Below are 20,102 nucleotides of genomic sequence, written 5' to 3' on the forward strand. Positions count from 1 at the left end.
TGTTGAAGTTGTGAACAGATCCAACCATTCTGGAGAGCAACTTAAAACTATGCTCAAAAAAAGGTCCATTCCCTTTGATCCAGCAGTGTTACTACTGGGCTTATATCCCAAAGAGATACTAAAGAAGGGAAAGGGACCTGTAGGTACAAAAATGTTTGTGGCAGCCTTGTTTGTAGTGGCCAGAAGCTGGAAAATGAGTGGATGCCCATCAATTGGAGAATGACTGAATAAGTTATGTATATTAATGTTATGGAATATTATTGTTCTGTAAGAAATAACCAGCAGGATGATTTCAGAAAGTCATAGAGAGACAGAACTGATGCTAAGTGAGCAGAACCAGGAGATTATACATGGGAACAAGACTATATAATGATCAATTCTGATGGACGTAGTTCTTTTCAACAATTATGTGATTGATGCCAGTTCCAATGATCTTGTGATGATGAGAACCATCTACACCCAGAGAGAGGACTGTGGGAACTGAATGGTTTACAACATAGCATTTTCACCTTTTTTCGTGTTTGCTTTCATTTGTTTTATTTTTTTTCCCCTTTTTGAGCTGATTTTTCTTGTCCAGCATAATTGTGGAAATATGTATAGAAGAAATGTACATATCTAACATATATTGGATTATTTGCTGTCATGGGGAGTGGATGGTGGAAGGGAGAAAAATTTGAAAAGTTTTTTCAAGCCTGAATGTTGAAAACTATCTTTGATATATTTTGGAAATAAAAAGCTATTTAAAAAAAAAAAAAAAAAAAAAAAAGAAAGGTCTGACTACTCAAATCACTTCTTATAGTGCCCCAGTAACTGCTGAGATCCTGAGATCCCAAAATATTTTGGATAAAATGGCTAAAACTAGAATCTTGGAGGTGGAAAGGATTTTCCAACCCTTGCTGTTGAGCCATCTGCCTGACTCAAGTTGCTCCCCATTCTAATCCAATGTCCTCAGCCACCAAACTGAGTACAGACAGGTCCAAGCCAGTCTCTCACATACCCCCCACTCTTTCCCTCTCTCTTCCTCCTACCTTTTCAATCTTCTTACATCTTACTTCCTGATATATACTCTGATCCAGACTCTCCCTCTCTCAACTCTGGACATTCTCTGGCTATCCTCTGCCTGGAATGCTGTTCTTTCTCATTTCCACTTGCAGGCTTTTATGAATTCCTTTAAGGCCCAATTAATTAAAATACTATTTTCCATAGGAAATCTTTCCCTTTCAATTATTTCCTATTTTCCCAAGATATTGCTTATTTTTAGATATTTACTTGTTTCCCCTGTTAGATTGTGAGCTCGTTAAGAGCAGGGACTGCATCTTTTCGTATCCCCAGTTGTCATCCAGCCTCTATCTATCTGAATTCTTCTAGTAACAAAGAACTAATTAAATTATGATTCCATTTTCCAGTTAAATTCAACAAAATAAGTATGACATTCAGAGGCATAGTTCTAACCATACCAGGGACACAAGGGTGAAAAATACCATAAATTCATTGGGAGTAGGGACCATTCAAGAGCAGAACACATACACAACTATGGTAAAGAGCCAAGGAAAGAGCCAGAAAAAGTACTGAAAGAACATTTGAAAAGTTAAAGGTCATTTTCAAGTAAGGCATTCCAAGAACAATGGCAGCTGATCCATCAGGCCGTAAATGAAAATGTTTTTGATTAATAGTCAAAAAGACTGTGCTAAATTTCTGTGTAGACAGCCCTAACAGTAAAATGAAATGATTACTAGTTCATTTATTAAGTCAGAGAATTTGCTTTAACAAATTTTATTCACACTAAAATTACACAAAAAGCATATCAATTCATTTTAATCAAAATAACTTCATCATGTTACATCTGTTATAAAATAACTGTACAATCCATAGAAAATGCATTTCCATTTTATGAAATTCAGTCATCTTCCTCTTCTTCATCACTGATCACATACTTCTTGTGTTTTTTATTAGCTTTGTCATCATCCTCTGCTTTCCTTTTTCCAGAAGTCTCACCCTCCTAAAAGAACACAAGTAAAATAAATTTAAAGCTCAATTATGGACTGAGTTATTTCTAGTGAATACCCTTTACTGTTTTGGCCTGGACCTAAGATTTCATTAGTTTGAGGAATTCCCCTATGTGAAGCCACCCTCCATCAATGCAGCTTGACAGCTCATCCATGGATTATAACTTTCATAGTTTTCTGGCACATGGAGAGATTAAGTGACTTGATTTTCTGGGAGTAAGGTGAGGTTGCTATTCACTACAGTGGGGGCAGCTTAAAAACTTTTTCCACTTGCAATCCCCCCCCTTTTTTTTTTTATACATGACCAAACCGTTATTTTGCTGTACAAAAAGAATCAGACTCTGAAATATTGTACAATTAGCTTGTGAAGGAAATCCAAAACGCAGGTGGGCATAAATACAGGGATTGGGAATTCAATGTAATGGTTTTTAGTCATCTCCCAGAGTTCTTTCTCTGGGCGTAGCTGGTTCAGTTCATTACTGCTCCACTGGAAATGATTTGGTTGATCTCATTTGCAATCCCTTTTTACCCATCCCAACTTATATAAGTATATAAATCAAAACATTTAATGACAACAAATCATAAAATATATTATTTTAAAACAATTCTTTGGCATACATATAATTTTATCATTTATTAAAGATGCATACTTACATACATAAAACCATACATTGTTTTAATATATATATATATATATATATATATTTTTTTTTTTTTTTTACAAATACATACTCTATGAATTTTAATGACTAAGTATGGCTCCAAAGAATAGATAAAGGTGGAGGTTGTGGAACTCTGCAAGCTTTACACCCTTTCTTTATTAGTTCTGGCAAACAATGTTTTCTCCTTCTTTAAAAAAAATATAAGAGATGGCCAATTTCTGGAAATGTAAGTACCATGAGAACAATATTATATCGATTAAAATTTTTTAAAGAACTTATCAGTCACTAAAAAATGAAAAAGGTTAGTATCAATTTGGAAAATCTTCAAGTATAAAATAAGCAAAAGTATTTTGGGATTTAATTTTGAATTAAAAGGTCCCAAATGCAAATAGAGAACTACCAGATTAAAAATCTGTTGTCTATGCTTAACATTTTTTTAGAATAAAGAGATTTCAAAGCCTTTATAGTATTTAGTTTCAGAATATATATATATAGTTGTTGTTGTTGTTGAGGCATTTGGGGTTAAGTGACTTGCCCAGAGTCACACAGCTAGGAAGTGTTAAGTGTCAGAGACCACATTTGAACTCGGGTCCTTCTGCTTCAGGGCTGGTGCTCTATGCACCACGCCACCTCGCTGCCCCAGTTTTCTGAATATTTTAAAGGATTTCTGAATATACTGATAAATAGTTTCTTTGCATGGGTTTTTCCAATTATAAACTGCAGCATGTTTGAGGAAATGCTATGTGCTATCTTATTAATTGCTACATATATGTAAAAACAAGTTTATTCTTACATATCCATACCCATTATTTTAATATTTTACAAGGAACTCAGAGAATTTCCATTGACTAATGAATATTTTCCAACTACAGGTAGGAACCTATTGTAACACAGAAACAGAAAGGAAAAACTACATGAGGGACAAATCCATGTCAAGTAATGTTTAAATTAGAGTCAAACCTAAAACAGGAGTGTACAGTCCTAGGTACAACTTAGTGCCAATGCGGCTCCAATTCTAAGCTCAATTTTCTAATTCAATAGACTTCCTATCACCCGTGTATAAAAGCATTATGCTAAGCCCTGGAATGACCAATATGAAATCATTCATTCATTTAAATAATGTGAAAAGTCTTAAAAACAAACTGTTCTTGTGCCCATCCCTACAGAAGATGGGGCCCACATTATCTGGCCTGACAACAGGAAGACAACAAGATGTTCCACACCTTGGGTGGGTGGAGGGGAGTTACCTCATCTTGGCAACAATCACTGTTTAAAAGTAAGAATTTTTGTTGTACAGAATTCAACCTTATAAATCTACATAAAGGATTCTACATTATCCTTGAATCCCATGAATCCTCACTCTGTTGTTTGCTCAGCAGAAGCAGGAATTCTTCAAAGAACCTCAGGTATAGCAGCTACAGGGTCTCTGGGGGCACACTTAGGCTTCTGCCAGGGGAATGATCAAGCTAGATGGCATAGCAAATAGAGTAATGGATCTGGATTCAGGAGTTTCCATCATACCTGCAAATATTTATTAGCTGTGTGGTATTAGGCTAGTCACTTAACATCTGCTAAGTTTCTTCATTTGTTAAGTGGGAATAATAGCATCTATTTCCTAAGGTTATTAGGAGTATCGAGCTATTTATAAAGAGCTTTGAAAACCACACACACAGTTGGGACAATAACACATCTTGTATCAGTATTGATACTTGAGTTTTCCTAATTGGATCCTCCTCCTAGTATATAAAATGAAGTGAAAGTTTAAAAATAAGCTGTTCATTCATATAGTCCATCAACAGTTCTAAATACCTAAGGCAAGAACTCACCTGAGTCCCAGTGAGTCGTGCTAAGTTCTTTCCACCTCCCCAATTAAGAATACAAGTGCTTAAGGCATTTTAGGCAAGAAGGAGGTAGGCTGGAATTGTGTCACTAGAATTGTGAGGCAAACTCAGATCAATTGTTAACTTTTTCCACCTTAGACGACTTTCCTTTTCTGAGCATCTCCAGAGGTAAATTTCTTTCAACATTTCCTCATCCCTTTCCTATCTCTTACTCTTGAGATACCACAACCTAAATTACTCTCTCAAAGCTGCAAGCTTATTTAACATATTCCTCACCATAATAACTATCACCCAGATTAAAAGTAACCAGTTGTCAAAATATTTGGAGATTTCCCAGAGCTAAGGCCCAGCAAGCAGGCTGTGTCCTGAGCTTAAGAGTAACAACAATCCTTTACACTCTGGTTGATCTCACTGCCTGGCAAAGTGCATTGCTCTGATCAGCACCAGGTGTTCACTGAGGGATTCATGCTCCCTATTTCCCAGGAACCTGCAAGCCAATGTGCTGCAGCCTAAAGCCATCTATCACCTCTCTTGAAATGCTCACAATCCTTGTTCCCTGTAATTGCCAAATGAACCAAACCAGGTACTGCACTTCTATTTGTGCTGGCTCTGTACTGCGCTGTGAGACATTCAACTTGAAGACCGTTTCCACAGGACCCAGGAATGCTATGCCATGGGAACAGCAACTCAAGACTCAAAAATGATCATGTCATGGTCCAGCTCACTTGTGATTTTTATTTTTATGAACTCTGCCTTTCCCCCAGCAAATAAGCCTACCCTCTTGGGGGGGGGAGAATGGACTTCTGCTTACTTTCCCCATTTTGTGATGAATTAAACTTGTGTTTCTGTCCTGACTCTCCTGTCTCTATCCTGCTGTTTGGCTCCAGTCATTCCTAGATCAGAGGCTGATTCCAGTCCAATTGAGTCAGAAAAAGAATAGAGAACTTCTGTGGACAGAAGTTATGTTTAACTCTGGTGAACCAGGTTTCAGGTATTGCTGAAGAACAGTTTAAGTTTCAACCTGCAGACAAAGTGTGAGTCTATGGGACTGAAGAAAATAGCTCTGCCTCTACTATTACAGAATAGAAAGTAAAGATGAGATATTAGAGTGATACATATCAAGAGAGATCTATAAGTCAGCTATTATATAGACAGCTTGTTCCCCAAGACACTCAGTGTAATCAAATACTTCCATTTTTATGGCTGATTATTTGTACAGTAGATACTGCAAGGAAAGGAAACATCAAGGGAAGATAAAGATGAAAAATCATGAGTCTTGGGGTCCAATCACTAAAAAAAGAAATCTTCCCTAACCTTCCAGATGGTGGCAGTGGAAAGCTACTGAAGAGAATCCTGCCAGGTGGCCTTCTGTTTCTGTACTGGCTTGGATGATGCAGGTTGGGGGAAAGGAGAGGAGTTTGCTGGCACTGAATGTAGCTATGTGACTCATTTCCCACCTGCCGTTGTTTCCTCCTGACCTGGGACAAGTACCATCTTTAAACTGTTAAAACATTTGTTTAAAAATTTTTTTGTTTAATTTTGGATGAAATTTAAATATTTTCCAAAACCCTGTATTCTTTAAATACTCTAATTTAAATTCAAAAGCTTTGAAATGTTAAAATGCAGATATCCCTTACAATACTAAAATTCCCTTAAAACTCTAAATGGCACATGCAACCTTAAATGAAGAGACTTGGCAAGTTATTTTGAAAGAATGCCAGTCTCTGGACTAAGTACAACCTGTTCTGTAAACATCATAGGTAGAAGGGCAGAATCTAGGAGGTATTCAAGTTTACATGGATGTTGTTTGTACAGAAGTTAACCCTGGGAAGCCCAACAATAACCAATCCTGAAACTTCTGTTCTGAGCAAGACTGGGCTCTACTGGTTTATCTCAATTAGGACTGATTCTACACTGCTCACAGCTCCCTAAACCTGACTGCAAGAAGAGCCATATGAAGCTAAACTGCCCAATTACAAACCCTTCTTACCAATGGGGTTCCATTAAGCTTTCTCTTCTGGTGACTCCAAGTTGTTCTCAAAGGGAATTCTTTCAAAAGACCTTTCCCTTTTACCTTATAGAATTTGGGTTATCTCTTCTACATATTATTGGATACTTAAACATGCTAATTAAATTCACTTTAGTAACACTTTATTAAAGCATTAAAGTAACACTGAAAGTAAAGTTGGTGAGATAAACATGAGCTTATTAAAGAAAATATGGCTATAAAATATACATACCTACAAAATATAGACACATGTATGAATAAAAAAAGATTGACTTAATGCTTAAGCTGTTTCCCCTAAATTCTTATTTTGTATTACAAAAAAACTATAGCAAAATGACCAAGGTGATTTCCAATGCCCTACAAATAAGGCAATTTGGCTGTAAACTACCTTTCAGTTTTAATTCACAGTCTTTGCCTGCCATCAACCAAAGAGCATCTCTCTAGATGATGAGTGCCCTGTTTGCCAACTGTTCAGCATACTGTAAATATGCCATTAGGATATTTCCTCATCCTGATGAAAAACAAATCTGTTCCAAGCCAATCCATCAATTTCTGCCAACATGTCACTTCTCAGTTTTTTGGAAACATTAAATTCTACAATTCATAACCTAAAAATAGGCAGACTGTGGAAATTCTACACCACATGGGAAATCTCTCAAAACACATTTAACTAAGGGCTAAGCTTTTTATAATGAACATTTTATAATGAACACAAACCAGGTAAACTAAATAGGCACATTTCATATATGTGAAGTAGAACAGTATCCAAATATGTACTGTAGGAAAAAAAAAAAGATACATTAACCATTGAGTCTTTATAGTTTTAAAAGTATTTTCACATACATTATCTCATTTGATTCTTATGATAATCTCCCGTGGCAGGAATACCAAGTTGCTATTATCCCCACTTTACAGATGAGTATATGATTCAAATGATTAAGTGATTTGTGCCTTGAAAGGAAGACCTTGAACTCCTAGTTCAGTGCTCTTTCCATCCTACTATATCACCTGCTTCTACACTTGTCTTAGCTCAAATGAGATAAGATTGCTATAAAAAAAGGGAGGGGGGGGGGCGGGTTTAGCATAGTGGCCTGATTCATAGTAGGTATAATATACAAATGCTTATTTCCTTTCTTTCCTTTCCTGTATCAACTATTGGCCCGTGTGTATGAAGACATTCAACTAGAATTGTAGCATTATGTGGGTATGGATAAACAAACATTAATACTGACAGAGAAAACATGTTTGGAAATTATTTAAAATTCATGAGAAAATAACCTCAAGACATTCAGAAGGGCCCAAAATATAGCATAAGAAATTTAGAAAATAAAAAAATACCAAGATATGAAATATTTCATTAATAGTCACATTATAATAACATGTTATGCTTTTTTAATGACTGATAGATGCAGTATCTGAAGCTATCCGCTGTGCATATTACATCTCATGGTAGCTTTGGTCTATTAGCCTTAATTTTAAAAAAATTATCACATTTTGAAAGAGGCCTATGGGTAGTAAGAGGGAGAACTGACTAAGTATATAGAACCAATTCTGTGCCAGACAGTGAGAAAAACTTAACAGATACTTTCATTTGAACCTTTAATAACCCTGATAGGTCATTATCCCCTTCTTACAGTTGCCAGCAGAGATCTCTGTGACTTGCCTGGGATCACAGAGGCAGGTTTAAACCCCAGGCCCAGCGCTCCCTCTACTGGGCCACCTCTCTGCCTCGTCACCATAGCATTCTGCCTCTCTTTTCTAACATTCATCCAGAATAAATCCTCAGCTGGCACTGCCTGCAAATGAACAAGGTGACCTCGCGTCTTACCTCATCGCTGGTCAGTTTCTTGGCTTTAAGTAATCGTTGTGCTCTGTCATCATCTGACCCCTCATCACTATCAGAAGAATAGATCCTCGCTCGTTCCTCTGAAAACAAAAATGAAGTCATTTAAAACATAACATTTCTCTTCTAAGGGAAAGCTAGAAATGGTCCTCTGAAGAGTAGCAGGAGGTTTCGGTGAAGCCAAGCTCAGTGAGCCCATGTTGTGATACGACAGCTAAGAGAAGCTCAAGAAGGCTGGGCCGCACCCTGAAGCAGAGCTTTGGGAATAAGAAGGAATTTACTGTTAGGTGCACTGCCTTGGCCAGAACCACATCCGTAATGTGGCAAACCAACTTAGGAAAGTCAATCACAAAACTGGAGAGCATGCAGAGGAGGACAGTGACAGCCATGGGGAACGAGCTTCAGCAGGGGACACAGGTATCTATGGAGAGTATACCCCGAAGAAAAGAATTTTCCAATTGAATAAAGCTTTCCAATTGAAGGAAAAGTTACATTGGAAGGAGTATTAAAATTATCCAGTTTGTGGGTGTAAACTGAATGTCAGAATTGCTCTATGTAAGCAAGGGAAAATAAATGGATATAAACAGTAATTCTGTATAAAGAAAGGGGAACCACAAGTAACAAAGGAGTAAAAAGGAAGTAATACAAAAAGTCATTACTTTTTTTTTTAAAAAGAGTCACTACTTTTTCCTTGTGCAACATGACAAATATGGAAATGCGTAGAAGAATTGCACATGTTTAACCCATATTGGATTGCTTGCTGTTTGGAGGGAAAAGGGGAGAAAAGTTTGGAATACAAGGTTTTGAAAAGGTGACTATTGAAAGAGGTCCTTGTATTTGGAAAAATGAAACACTATTTTAAAAAATTATTACTTTTAAAAATCACTTAGAATCTGATTAATTCAGCTACCTTTACTTCTGAAATGAAGGTGGAATAAAAATTAAAAATTATTCCTTTTCAAAATGAAAAAGTAGAAGGGAACATAGTTTGGCTTCCCCGAGTTAATAAGTAAGCATTCATTAAGCTCCTATGTGCCAGGCACTGTATTTAGCACTGGGGAATGGCAAAAAGCAGTCCTTGTCCTCAAGGATCTCACAGTCTAATGGTGGAGGCAACATACAAACAACTTTGTTCAAGCAAGAGACAGACAGGATCAAGTGAAGGTTACCTAATGAAAGCCTTCTTACATGGTGTGTGATTTTAGTGGCTATTAAGTAATCCAGGTAAAGGTAAAGGAAACCATTCCAGGAATGGACAGCCTGTTAGGATGCCTTTGCTTAAGGCCTAACAAGAATGCTAGAGTCACTGGATCACAAAATAAATTCTAATAATACTAGAGATGTAGAAAGGGCTTTATTACATTACATTACAAAGGGCTTTAAAAGCAGCATCTTATACATGATACTGGAGGTAATGTGGGACCACTAAGAGTTTACTAAATAGGAGTGTGACATAGACCAGTGCTTTAGGAAGATCACTCTGACAGCTGAATGAAAGGTGAACTGGAGGGTTGGAAAGGCTTGAGATGGGAGACCCATCAGAAGATGGAGGCAGCATTAGTCTGGGTATCGCCCTCATCACCAACTCTCATAAGGACAATGTTAGAAGAACAGAGGGGTTTATGTTATGAAAAAATAAACAAGACTTAGCAACTGACTAAATAAGGGAATGAGAGAAAGGAGTTGAGGACAACATCTAAGTTGGAAGCCTAGATCGCTGGGAGGATGATGGTTTTGACAAGGAAGAGTAGAATGTGGAAAGGTTTGGGATGGAAAATGAGTTCACAATACTATATGATGACCAGTTCTGATGGACCTGGCCATCCTCAGCAATGAGATCAACCAAATAATTTCCAATGGAGCAGTAATGAACTGAACCAGCTACGCCCAACGAAAGAACTCTGGGAGATGACTAAAAACCATTACATTGAACTCCCAATCCCTATATTTATGCCCACCTGCATTTTTTATTTCCTTCACAAGCCAATTGTACAATATTTCAGAGTCTGATTCTTTTTATACAGCAAAATAATGTTTTGGTCATGTATACTTATTGTGTATCTAATTTATATTTTAATATATTTAACATCTACTGGTCATCCTGCCATCTTGGGGAGGGGGTGGGGGGTAAGAGGTAAAAAATTGGAACAAGAGGTTTGGCAATTGTTAATGCTGTAAAGTTACCCATGCATATAACCTGTAAATAAAAGGCAATTAAAAAAAAAAAAAAAAAAAAAAAAGGAAAATGAGTTCACAGTTTTGTACATGTCAAGTTTAAAATGTGGATAGGACATTTGGTTCAAGATGTCCATAGGCAATAAAGAATACAACACTGGAGGTCAGGAGAGACATTAGGGCAAACAGATATGAGAATCATCCTCAAACTACAACTGAATCCCTAGCTAGTGAGAATCTCTCCTGCTCCTCACAAAAATACTCTGCATTTACTTAACAGTGGATATGTCACTTTCTCCAAAAGAATGAAAAACTTTTTAAGGGCAGGGACTCTTCATTTAGTATTTGCATTCCCAGGTCTAGCATATTGCCTGGCATCTGGCCAGCTTAATAGATACTTGTTGAGTTAAGTAGTGAGAGAAGGTGCTGCCATTGAAAACAAAAACAAACAAAATAAACCAACTCAATTACATTACAGATTGAAGTCTGACTGTGGTTTGTTCTCTACAGAACTTTTTGGGTCTCAAGATAAACTGTTTATTAATTCTTAATATTAATTAATATTAACAATCTTAATATTAACTAATCCTTAAAAAGATATGGTTAGATACAGCTTAGTGACACAGGATAGTGTACTGGTCCTGGAGTCTGAAAAACTTGAGTTCAAATCCAGCCTCAGATACTTGACACTTAGTAGCTGTGTGACCCCAGGCGAGGGAGGGAGAGGAAGGGAAGAGGGAGAGAAGGAGGAAGAGAGAAGGAAGAGTCTATAATGTGCAAGTTAAAAATGTCAAAATTTAATTTCAATTAAAAAATTAAAATTTAAGTCCATTTAGTTTCATCTAAAAATAAAAACTTATCCAATGATCTTGTGATATTGAGAGCCATCTGCTCCCAGATAGAGCATTGTGGGAACTGAGTGTGGATCACAACATAGCATTTTCAGTTCTTTTGTTGTTGTTTGCTTCAATTTTACTTTCTGTCTCCTTTCTTTTTCCTTTACTCATTCTTTTTGTGCAGCAAAATAATCCAGTATGCCTATACTGGATTTACATATATTTTTATCATGTTTAACATATATTGGATTACTTGCCATCTAGAAGGAGTGGAGGGAAAGGGGAGAAGGTGGAATACAAGGTTTTGCAAGGGTCAATGGTGAAAAATTATCCTTGTATATATTTTGAAAATAGAAAACTTCAAGAAAAAAATAAGAAAACAAAAATTTAAAAATAAAAACAAAAACTTACCTCTTATGCCACCTTTATATCTATTTTTAATAGCTGCCAGGCTAATTGATTCTTCTCCCTCATCCTCTTCATCATAACGATCTGGTTCTAAATAGTTTGCACTAAGTCCTCGCTGATGTTGTTTCTCTCTCATTCTTCGCTGCTGAGACTCTCTACGAATGGAAGCTCTTAACCGTTCCTCCTCTTTCTGTCAAGGAAATCAGACATTATTAGCTGACTCAACACATTACAAATAATTAGCTTCATTTAATCTGAGCTCTTAAAAGTTCTTTTTTGATTACAAAGCCATTTTTCTGTTCATTAAGCTAAATACTAAGATTATTGTTTTTTAGTTATAGAAGGGAAAAGGAAAGAGGTAAGATGAAATATATCTACTGTCAAGACCTGAAAGAACCTACATAGTATTCCATTTTGGAATTCTTTAGCAGGTACAAATTCCATTGGAGTTTTTAATTGTATCCCAAGGTGTGACTATAAATCCTGAACATACACACACAAAAGATCTCCTGTGCTTTCTCCTTGAAGCAGGAAAGGCCATTTTTGGACACTCTGGAGTATCTAATATTTTCATATTTATCTGTCTAGAAACTACAAATTGATCACAAGTCTCAGGAAAATTATATCTACATCTTTTAAGTCATAGACCTTATTAGAGCTAAGGCCCACTGGCAAGAGGAAACATAGGTAGGTATTAAACCACAATATGGAGCCTTAATTTCACTTCATTAATAGTTGCAGTAGTTGAATTCCTGAGAAGTAAGAGACAGTCAACTGTATTGGTTTCTCCTTGGCATTTCCTTACCTTTTTTACCTCAGTGTTAGCCATTTTACATAAATACAACTTCATAACATTAAAGTATTTTCTTTTTTTTTAAATTTAGTATAATTTAGTTGTACTTAAAACTATTTTTTAAAAAGGATTATATTCCAACTTCAAGAGCCAGGAACAGACTAGCCAAGGCCAGTTAAATGATAAAAATCTCCACTCAAACTACTCTGAAAAATAAAGGAAAGAAACTCCTAAAATAATGTACTATTCACTTTTAAGGAGATCCGTACTGGACTTTCCCATCATTCTTGCATGTTCTCTGCCCTCCTTTTAGGAAATACAAAGAACCTGGATTTTATAATTAATTCCAGATAAGGAAAACCATAAATTCATGTGTTGCTTCTAGTGATACTATAAAAATGCCTAGCTTTGCTGAATCTGCTCCTAAGGACAAGAAAGCAAAATTTCAGAAGATAATATGACTTGCTTGGCTGAAACAGATTCAACCAGCAAACTAAGCTGACAATGAGATCGAAGGCAGAATGCCATAGCATCTAGCTGACAGGATCCTCCCTCTTCTTCCTCCTGCAACACCCTTTCCCAAAAAGGGGAAAGAAGTTATATAGGAAACATGGCTCAGAAATGAATGATATGTATTCGTCAACCTGCCATCTGGGGGAGGGAATGGGGGAAAGGAGGGGAAAAATTGGAACAAAAGGTTTGGCAATTGTCAATGCTGTAAAATTACCCATGCATATAACTTGTAAATAAAAAGTTATTTAAAAAAAATGAATGATAAACATACTTACTTGTCAGAGGCAAAGAATAAGAAAAAAGACTGAAAACAAGAATGTCTGTAACACTGTATTCTGTTTATCAGGAAAGATAAGCTAGCAGCACAATACCACCTGACTCTCTTGGAAGTCACTTCCAGACAACCTATGCCCTCCTTTATGAATTCCATAAACTTGAAATTCTGAGAAGTATACCACCATAAATTAACACATTCCAACTACCAACATGTAAGTACAATTTCTACTTGTAGTTTCAATTCTATCTCATCCTATACTAATGTGATTCTCTACCAAGTTTTAAAGTTTTAATTTATTAGTAATCTTTTGATTTATATCATCATTTCCAAATACATGCTATCTTTCTCTCTCTCTACACACACACACACACACTATACCTAATCACAAAGAATAAAAATGTATTTGTAAAAAGCAGTTCAGCAAAACCAATCAACAGCAACAAGGTGACAATATATGACATTCCACACCCAGAATAATTTCACACCTAAAGTCTTCCTTCTGCAAAGAAAAGAGCATTTTCTGAATTCTTCTCCAAAAATACCTATCATTTCAATCCAACTTTACAATATAAATGGTAACACAACTTAAAACAAGCAAGTGAATTACTGCTGAAATATCTAGGCAAAAACCTGAATCAAATTTTTAAAATATACCTTGAGTTCTCTTTTATTACCATGTGCTGTCACTATTACTACCCTTTCGTCTCATTCCATGTTCAGAGATTTCTGCTCATATGAATAGGCAATAATCATAACATCAGCCAACTAAAGAGCAGGTAAATAAAAATATTACTATTAGTGAATAAAATCACAGGAAAAACCTGAGTCAAAAAAATTACCTTAATCATTTCTGTGCGCTGGCATTCTGGATCACGGCCAGCCATGGGTAAGATTCTAATTTTCTGTGTCTTTGAACATCTATCAGCAAGTGACAGGGTCATCTTCCTGTGTGTGGCACTGTCTGTAGAGTGTGGTCTGTCAAGAAATGAGCCAAAAAAAAAAAAAAAAAAAAAAAAAAAAAGTGAAACTGTATTACTGCTTAATAAATACCTTTGAAATAAATAAATAATGAATGCCTTTGAAAACTGATCATATAGTGACTCAGGCCATTTCCAATGATCTTGTGATAGTCAGAGAGGACTGTGGGGACCGATTGTGGATCATAACATAGCATTCTCACTTTTTTATTGTTATTGTTTTCTTTCTAAATTTTTTCCCTTTTTGACCTAATTTTTCTTGTGCAGCATGATAATTATAGAATATATATAAAGAATTGCACATGTACAGTAAGACTTGGAAGTCATCTTCATAGAGGTGAGAATTGAAACCATGATAACAGATAAGACCAGCAAAGGAGAGGACAGAAGTAAACCCAGAAAAGCACTTTCAAAAATAGAAAACACTAATCTAGTGAAATGAGATAAAAGAAAAACCAGTAAAAAATGAGTACATAAAAGATGATATAAAGAAATTAGGGAAGCATAGAATAGTATATTATCAGATCTACGGATGAGAGAAGAATTTATTACTACGGAATGTAAAATGGATAATTTTAATCACATTAAATAAAAGGGGCTTTGCACAAACAAATCCAATGCAGCTAAAATTAAAAGGAAAACAGAAAACTGGGGGAAAGGGGAAGAATTTTACACCAAATTTCCCCAATAAAAGTCTAACTTCTCAAATATATAGAGAACCAAATCAAATTTATCAGAATACAAAAGTTATTCTCCAATTAATAAATGGCCAAAGGCGACAAACAGGCAGTTTTCAGGTGAAGTAATCAAAGCCATTTTTAAAAATATTCATATAAAAAAAATGCTCCAAATCATTATTGATTAGAGAAATATGAATTAAAACAGCTTTGGGGGAGAAAGAACTCTGGGTGATGACTAAAAACCATTACATTGAATTCCCAATCCCTATATTTATGCCCACCTGCATTTTTGACTTCCTTCACAAGCTAATTGTACAATATTTCAGAGTCTGATTCTTTTTGTACAGCAAAATAACGGTTTGGTCATGTATACTTATTGTGTATCTAATTTATATTTTAATATATTTAACATCTACTGGTCATCCTGCCATCTGGGGGAGGAGGTGGGGGGTAAGAGGTGAAAAACTGGAACAAGAGGTTTGGCAATTGTTAATGTTGTAAAGTTACCCATACATATAACCTGTAAATAAAAGGCTATTAAATTAAAAAAACAAACAAACAAACAAACAAACAAAAAAAAAAAACAGCTGAGGAAGAACTACCTTATACCTATCGGATTGGCTAATTGAAAGAAAAAGAAAATGACAAATGTTAGAAGCAATATGGGAAAACCGAGTTACTAATATACTGTTAGTAGAGTTATGAACTGACTGAAATATTCTGGAGAATAATTTAGATCTGTGACCAAAGGTTTATAAAACCATGCTTACCCTCTGACCCATTATTTGGTCTGTATCTCAAAGAGATGAAAAACAAAAAGAGAAACGACCCATTTATACAAAAATATTTGTGGTGACAAAGATTTGGAAATAGAGGGAATGCCCATCATTTGGGGAATGGTTGAACAAGTTGTGGTATTTGATTATGATGGAACATTACTGCACTATAAGAAATGATGAACAAAATGCTCTCAGAAAAACCTTGATTTACACGAACTGATGCAAAGTGAAATAAGCAGAACCAGGAGAATATTATATACAAAAAGAACAATAATGATCAAATATAAATGACTTAACTGTTCTTAGCAATACAAAGATCCAAGACAGTTCTAAAGAACTTTTCATGAAAAATGCTATCCATCTCTAGAGAGAGAAAATTGATGGAGTATGAATGTAGATTGAAGCATATTTTTTTTAATTCTATTTTTATTGGTGTGTGTGTGTGTGTGTGTGTGTGTGTGTGTGTGTTTTCTTTCACATCATAATATGGAATTATGTTTTGCATTACTGCACTTGTATTACCAATATCAAACTGCCTTCTGGAGGGCAGATAATAAGAAAGGAGAGAGAGAGAGAGAATTTGGAACTTAAAATTTTAAATCTAGTATTTAAAATTGTTTGTACATGTAATTACGAAAAACAAAATATTTTAACAAAAAAAAAGCTTTACATGTAATTAGAAAAAATGGACCAAAAAAGGAAAAAAATGAGCATACAAGAGCCGTATCAAATGATATAGCTGAAATGTTCAATAGTGTCATCAAAAGTTATAGAAATGTCAAAGAAGATGAGGATTGAGACAGGATCCTTGCATTTGACAAATAGGTCATAGGGACCTTGAACAGAATTCGTTCAGTAATGAGATTTAAAGCCGGAAAAGAAGCAATTTAAGACAAAGAGAATAAGATAGCATAAAACAGAGATATCAAATTTAAATTGGAAAATGTTTAACAAAAATACAAAAAAAAACAAAACAAAACAAAAAAAAACACACAACTCAGAAAATGTTGATTTGACATTTTCTAAGTCAATATGGGCCAGCAGGGATCCATTTCTATTTGAATTTGACACCACAGACATAGATTACTTCTAGAAGTTTAGAAATAAAGGAGAAGAAAGATATAAAACAATACTTTGAATGGATGAAAGAAGAAATAGTTCAAAGTATTAAAAAAATCTGAGAGTATGTTTATAAGTGGATAGAAAGATCAAAAGGTTAAGCTCCCATAGAAGAAAGAATAGAAAACGGGAAAGCTGTACTATGTCACATCTATCAGGTTTGACATTCTATCATCTATCATACTATTTTATGATCTAGGCAAACTTGTTTGCCAATATACACAAGTATGGTCTTCATATCATATGTGAGTAATATGATGGATAGGAAATATTATCCCAAGTATTACATTCTCCTTTTATGTGCATCAAACAAGAATTTACATGCCTTAAAGTGCTATATAATAAATGTTAATTATTAATGCCACAATAAACTCTCTTTCTCAATATATTTTACCATTTCACAATCCTGTCAGGCAACTGATATCACAACTAATATAAATGAACATTAAGAATAAGGGATAAATCTTTTGACCTAACAATACCACCTGGCATGTGTCTTAAAGAGAGATGGGGGGGGAGAAGGTTTACTGACCTAAAAAAAATAACAAAAAATTTCATCTGGAAGAACAAAAGGTCAAGAATTTCAAGGAAACTAAGCAAAAAAAATTCAAATGAAGGTAGCCTAGTTGTACCAGCTCTAAAACTATATTATAAAGCAGCGGTCATCAAAACTATTTGGTACTGGCTAAGAAATAGACTAGTTGATCAGTAGAATAGGTTAGGTTCACAGGACAAAATAGTCAATAACTATAGCAATCTAGTGTTTGACAAACCCAAAGACCCCAGCTTTTGGGATAAGAATTCACTATTTGACAAAAACTGCTGGGAAAATTGGAAACTAGTATGGTAGAAACTAGGTATTGACCCACACTTAACATCGTATACCAAGATAAAGTCAAAATGGATTCATGATCTAGACATAAAAAATAAGATTAGAAGAACATGGGATAGTTTACCTCTTAGACCTGTGAAGAAAGAAGAAATTTGTGACCAAAGAACAACTAGAGATCATTATTGATCACAAAATAGATAATTTTGATTATATTAAGTTAAAAAGTTTTTGTACAAAAAAAACTAATGCAGACAAGAGTAGAAGGGAAGCAATAAACTAGGAAAACAGTTTTATATGCAAAGGTTCTGATAAAGGCCTCATTTCTAAAATATATAGAGAAGTAACTCAAATTTATAAGAAATCAAACCATTCTCCCATTGATAAATGGTCAAAGGATGAATATGAACAGACAATTTTCAGATGAAGAAATTGAAACTATTTCTAGTCATATGAAAAGGTACTCCAAATCATTATTGATCAGAGAAATGCAAATTAAGACAACTCTGAGATACCTTTACACACTTGTCAGATTGGCTAGGATGACAGGAAAAATAATGCTGAATGTTGGAGGGGATGTGAGAAAAATGGGACACTAATACATTGTTGGTGGAATTGTGAACGAATCCAACCATTCTGGAGAGCAGTTGGGAACTAGGCTCATAAAGTTATCAAACTGTGCACACCCTTTGATCCAGCAGTGCTACTACTGGGCTTATATCCCAAAAAAAGATCTTAAAGGAGGGAAAAAGACCAAAATGTGCCCTTTTTGTAGTAGCAAAAAACTAGAAATTGAATGGATGCCCATCAATTGGAGAATGGCTGAATAAATTATGATATATGAATGTTATAGAATATTATTGTTCTGTAAGAATGATCAGCAGGATGATTTCAGAGAGGCCTGGAGAGACTAACATGAATTGATGCCAAGTGAAATGAGCAGAACCAGGAGATCCATTATACACAGCAACAACAAAATTATACGATGATCACTTCTGATTAACATGGCTCTCTTTAACAATGAGATGATTCAAACCCATTTCAATTGTTCAGTAATGATGAGAGTCATCTAAACCCAGAGAGAGGACTATGGGAAATGAGTGTGGGCCACAACAGAGCAGTTCCACTCTTTCTGTTATTGTCTGCTTGCATTTTTGTTTTCTTTCTCAGGTTTTTTCTTTCTTTCTAGATCTGATTTTTCTTGTGCAGCAAGATAACTGTATAAATATGTATACATATATTAGATTTAACATATATTTTTAACATATTTAACATGTATTGGTGGGGTGGGGTGAAGGAGGGGAAAAGTTGGAATAGAAGGTTTTGCAAGAGTCAATGCTGAAAAATTACCCATGAATATGTTTTGTAAACAAAACGCTGTAATAATAAAAAAATTTTTTAAAAAAGGAAAAGGACCTATAAGTAAAAAAAAAAAAAAAAAAAAAAAAACATTTATAGCAGTTCTTTTCTGAGAGCAAAGAATTGGAAATTGAGGAGATGCCCATCAACTGGGGAAATGGCTAAATAAACTATGGTATATGATGATGATATAATGCTATTGTGCTTTCAGAAATGATGAGCAGCTATTGGGTCTGTATCTCAAATAGATCACAAAAAAAAGGGAAAACAACCCACACGTGCAAAAATGTTTGCAGTACCACTTTTTGTAGTGACAAGGAACTGGAAACTGAGTGTATGCCCATCAGTTGGACCATGACTGAATAAGGTATGGTATACGAAAACAATGGAGTATTATTTTTCTATAAGAAACTATTAGCAAGATTTTCGAAAAGCCTGGAAAGACTTACAGTGAAATGATGCTGAGTGAAGTGAGCAGAACCAAAAGAACATTATATTCAGCAATAACAAGATAATATGAAGATCAACTGTGATGGACTTGGCTCTTTTTAATGAATGAAGTGGTTCAGGCCAATTCCAATAAGGCTTGTGATGAGGAGAGACAACTATATCTAGAGAGAAAACTATGGGGGACCAAGTGTGGATCATAAGAAAATATTTTCACTTTTTGTTTTTGCTTGCTTGTTTTTTTCCTTCCCCCCCCCCCCCTTTGATCTGATTTTTTTGTGTGTAGAACGATAAATATGGAAATATGTTTAGAAGAATTTCACATATTTAACCTACAATGGATTACTTACTGTCCAGGGCCAGGGGAAGTAGGAAGGAAGGGAGAAAAATATGGAACACAAGATTTTGCAAGGTTGAATATTGAAAACTATATTTGCAGCAAGTAATTGAAAAATAAAAAGCTATTATTTTTTAAAAAATGAACAGAATGCTCTCAGAAAAACCTGGAAAGACTTTCATGAACTCAAGTAAAATGAAATGTCCTGTGTAC

General features: G+C 35.1%; 1 protein-coding gene across 1 annotated transcript in view; it reads right to left on the bottom strand.

Moving 5' to 3' along the window:
• Positions 1-1,732: 1,732 nt before the first annotated feature.
• LEO1 (LEO1 homolog, Paf1/RNA polymerase II complex component) overlaps positions 1,733-20,102 on the bottom strand; it is a 69,478-nt gene continuing 51,108 nt past the window's right edge. The window contains exons 9-12 of the mRNA XM_003755938.4: positions 14,202-14,337; positions 11,783-11,969; positions 8,346-8,443; positions 1,733-1,999 (exon numbers count right to left, since the gene is read on the bottom strand). Of these exons, the coding sequence (XP_003755986.1) occupies positions 1,898-1,999; positions 8,346-8,443; positions 11,783-11,969; positions 14,202-14,337 (523 nt within the window). The 3' untranslated portion in view covers positions 1,733-1,897. The remainder of the gene's footprint in view (positions 2,000-8,345; positions 8,444-11,782; positions 11,970-14,201; positions 14,338-20,102) is intronic.

Source organism: Sarcophilus harrisii, chromosome 2 (assembly GCF_902635505.1).
Source record: "Sarcophilus harrisii chromosome 2, mSarHar1.11, whole genome shotgun sequence".
In the NCBI taxonomy this organism is placed as follows: Eukaryota; Metazoa; Chordata; class Mammalia; order Dasyuromorphia; family Dasyuridae; genus Sarcophilus; species Sarcophilus harrisii.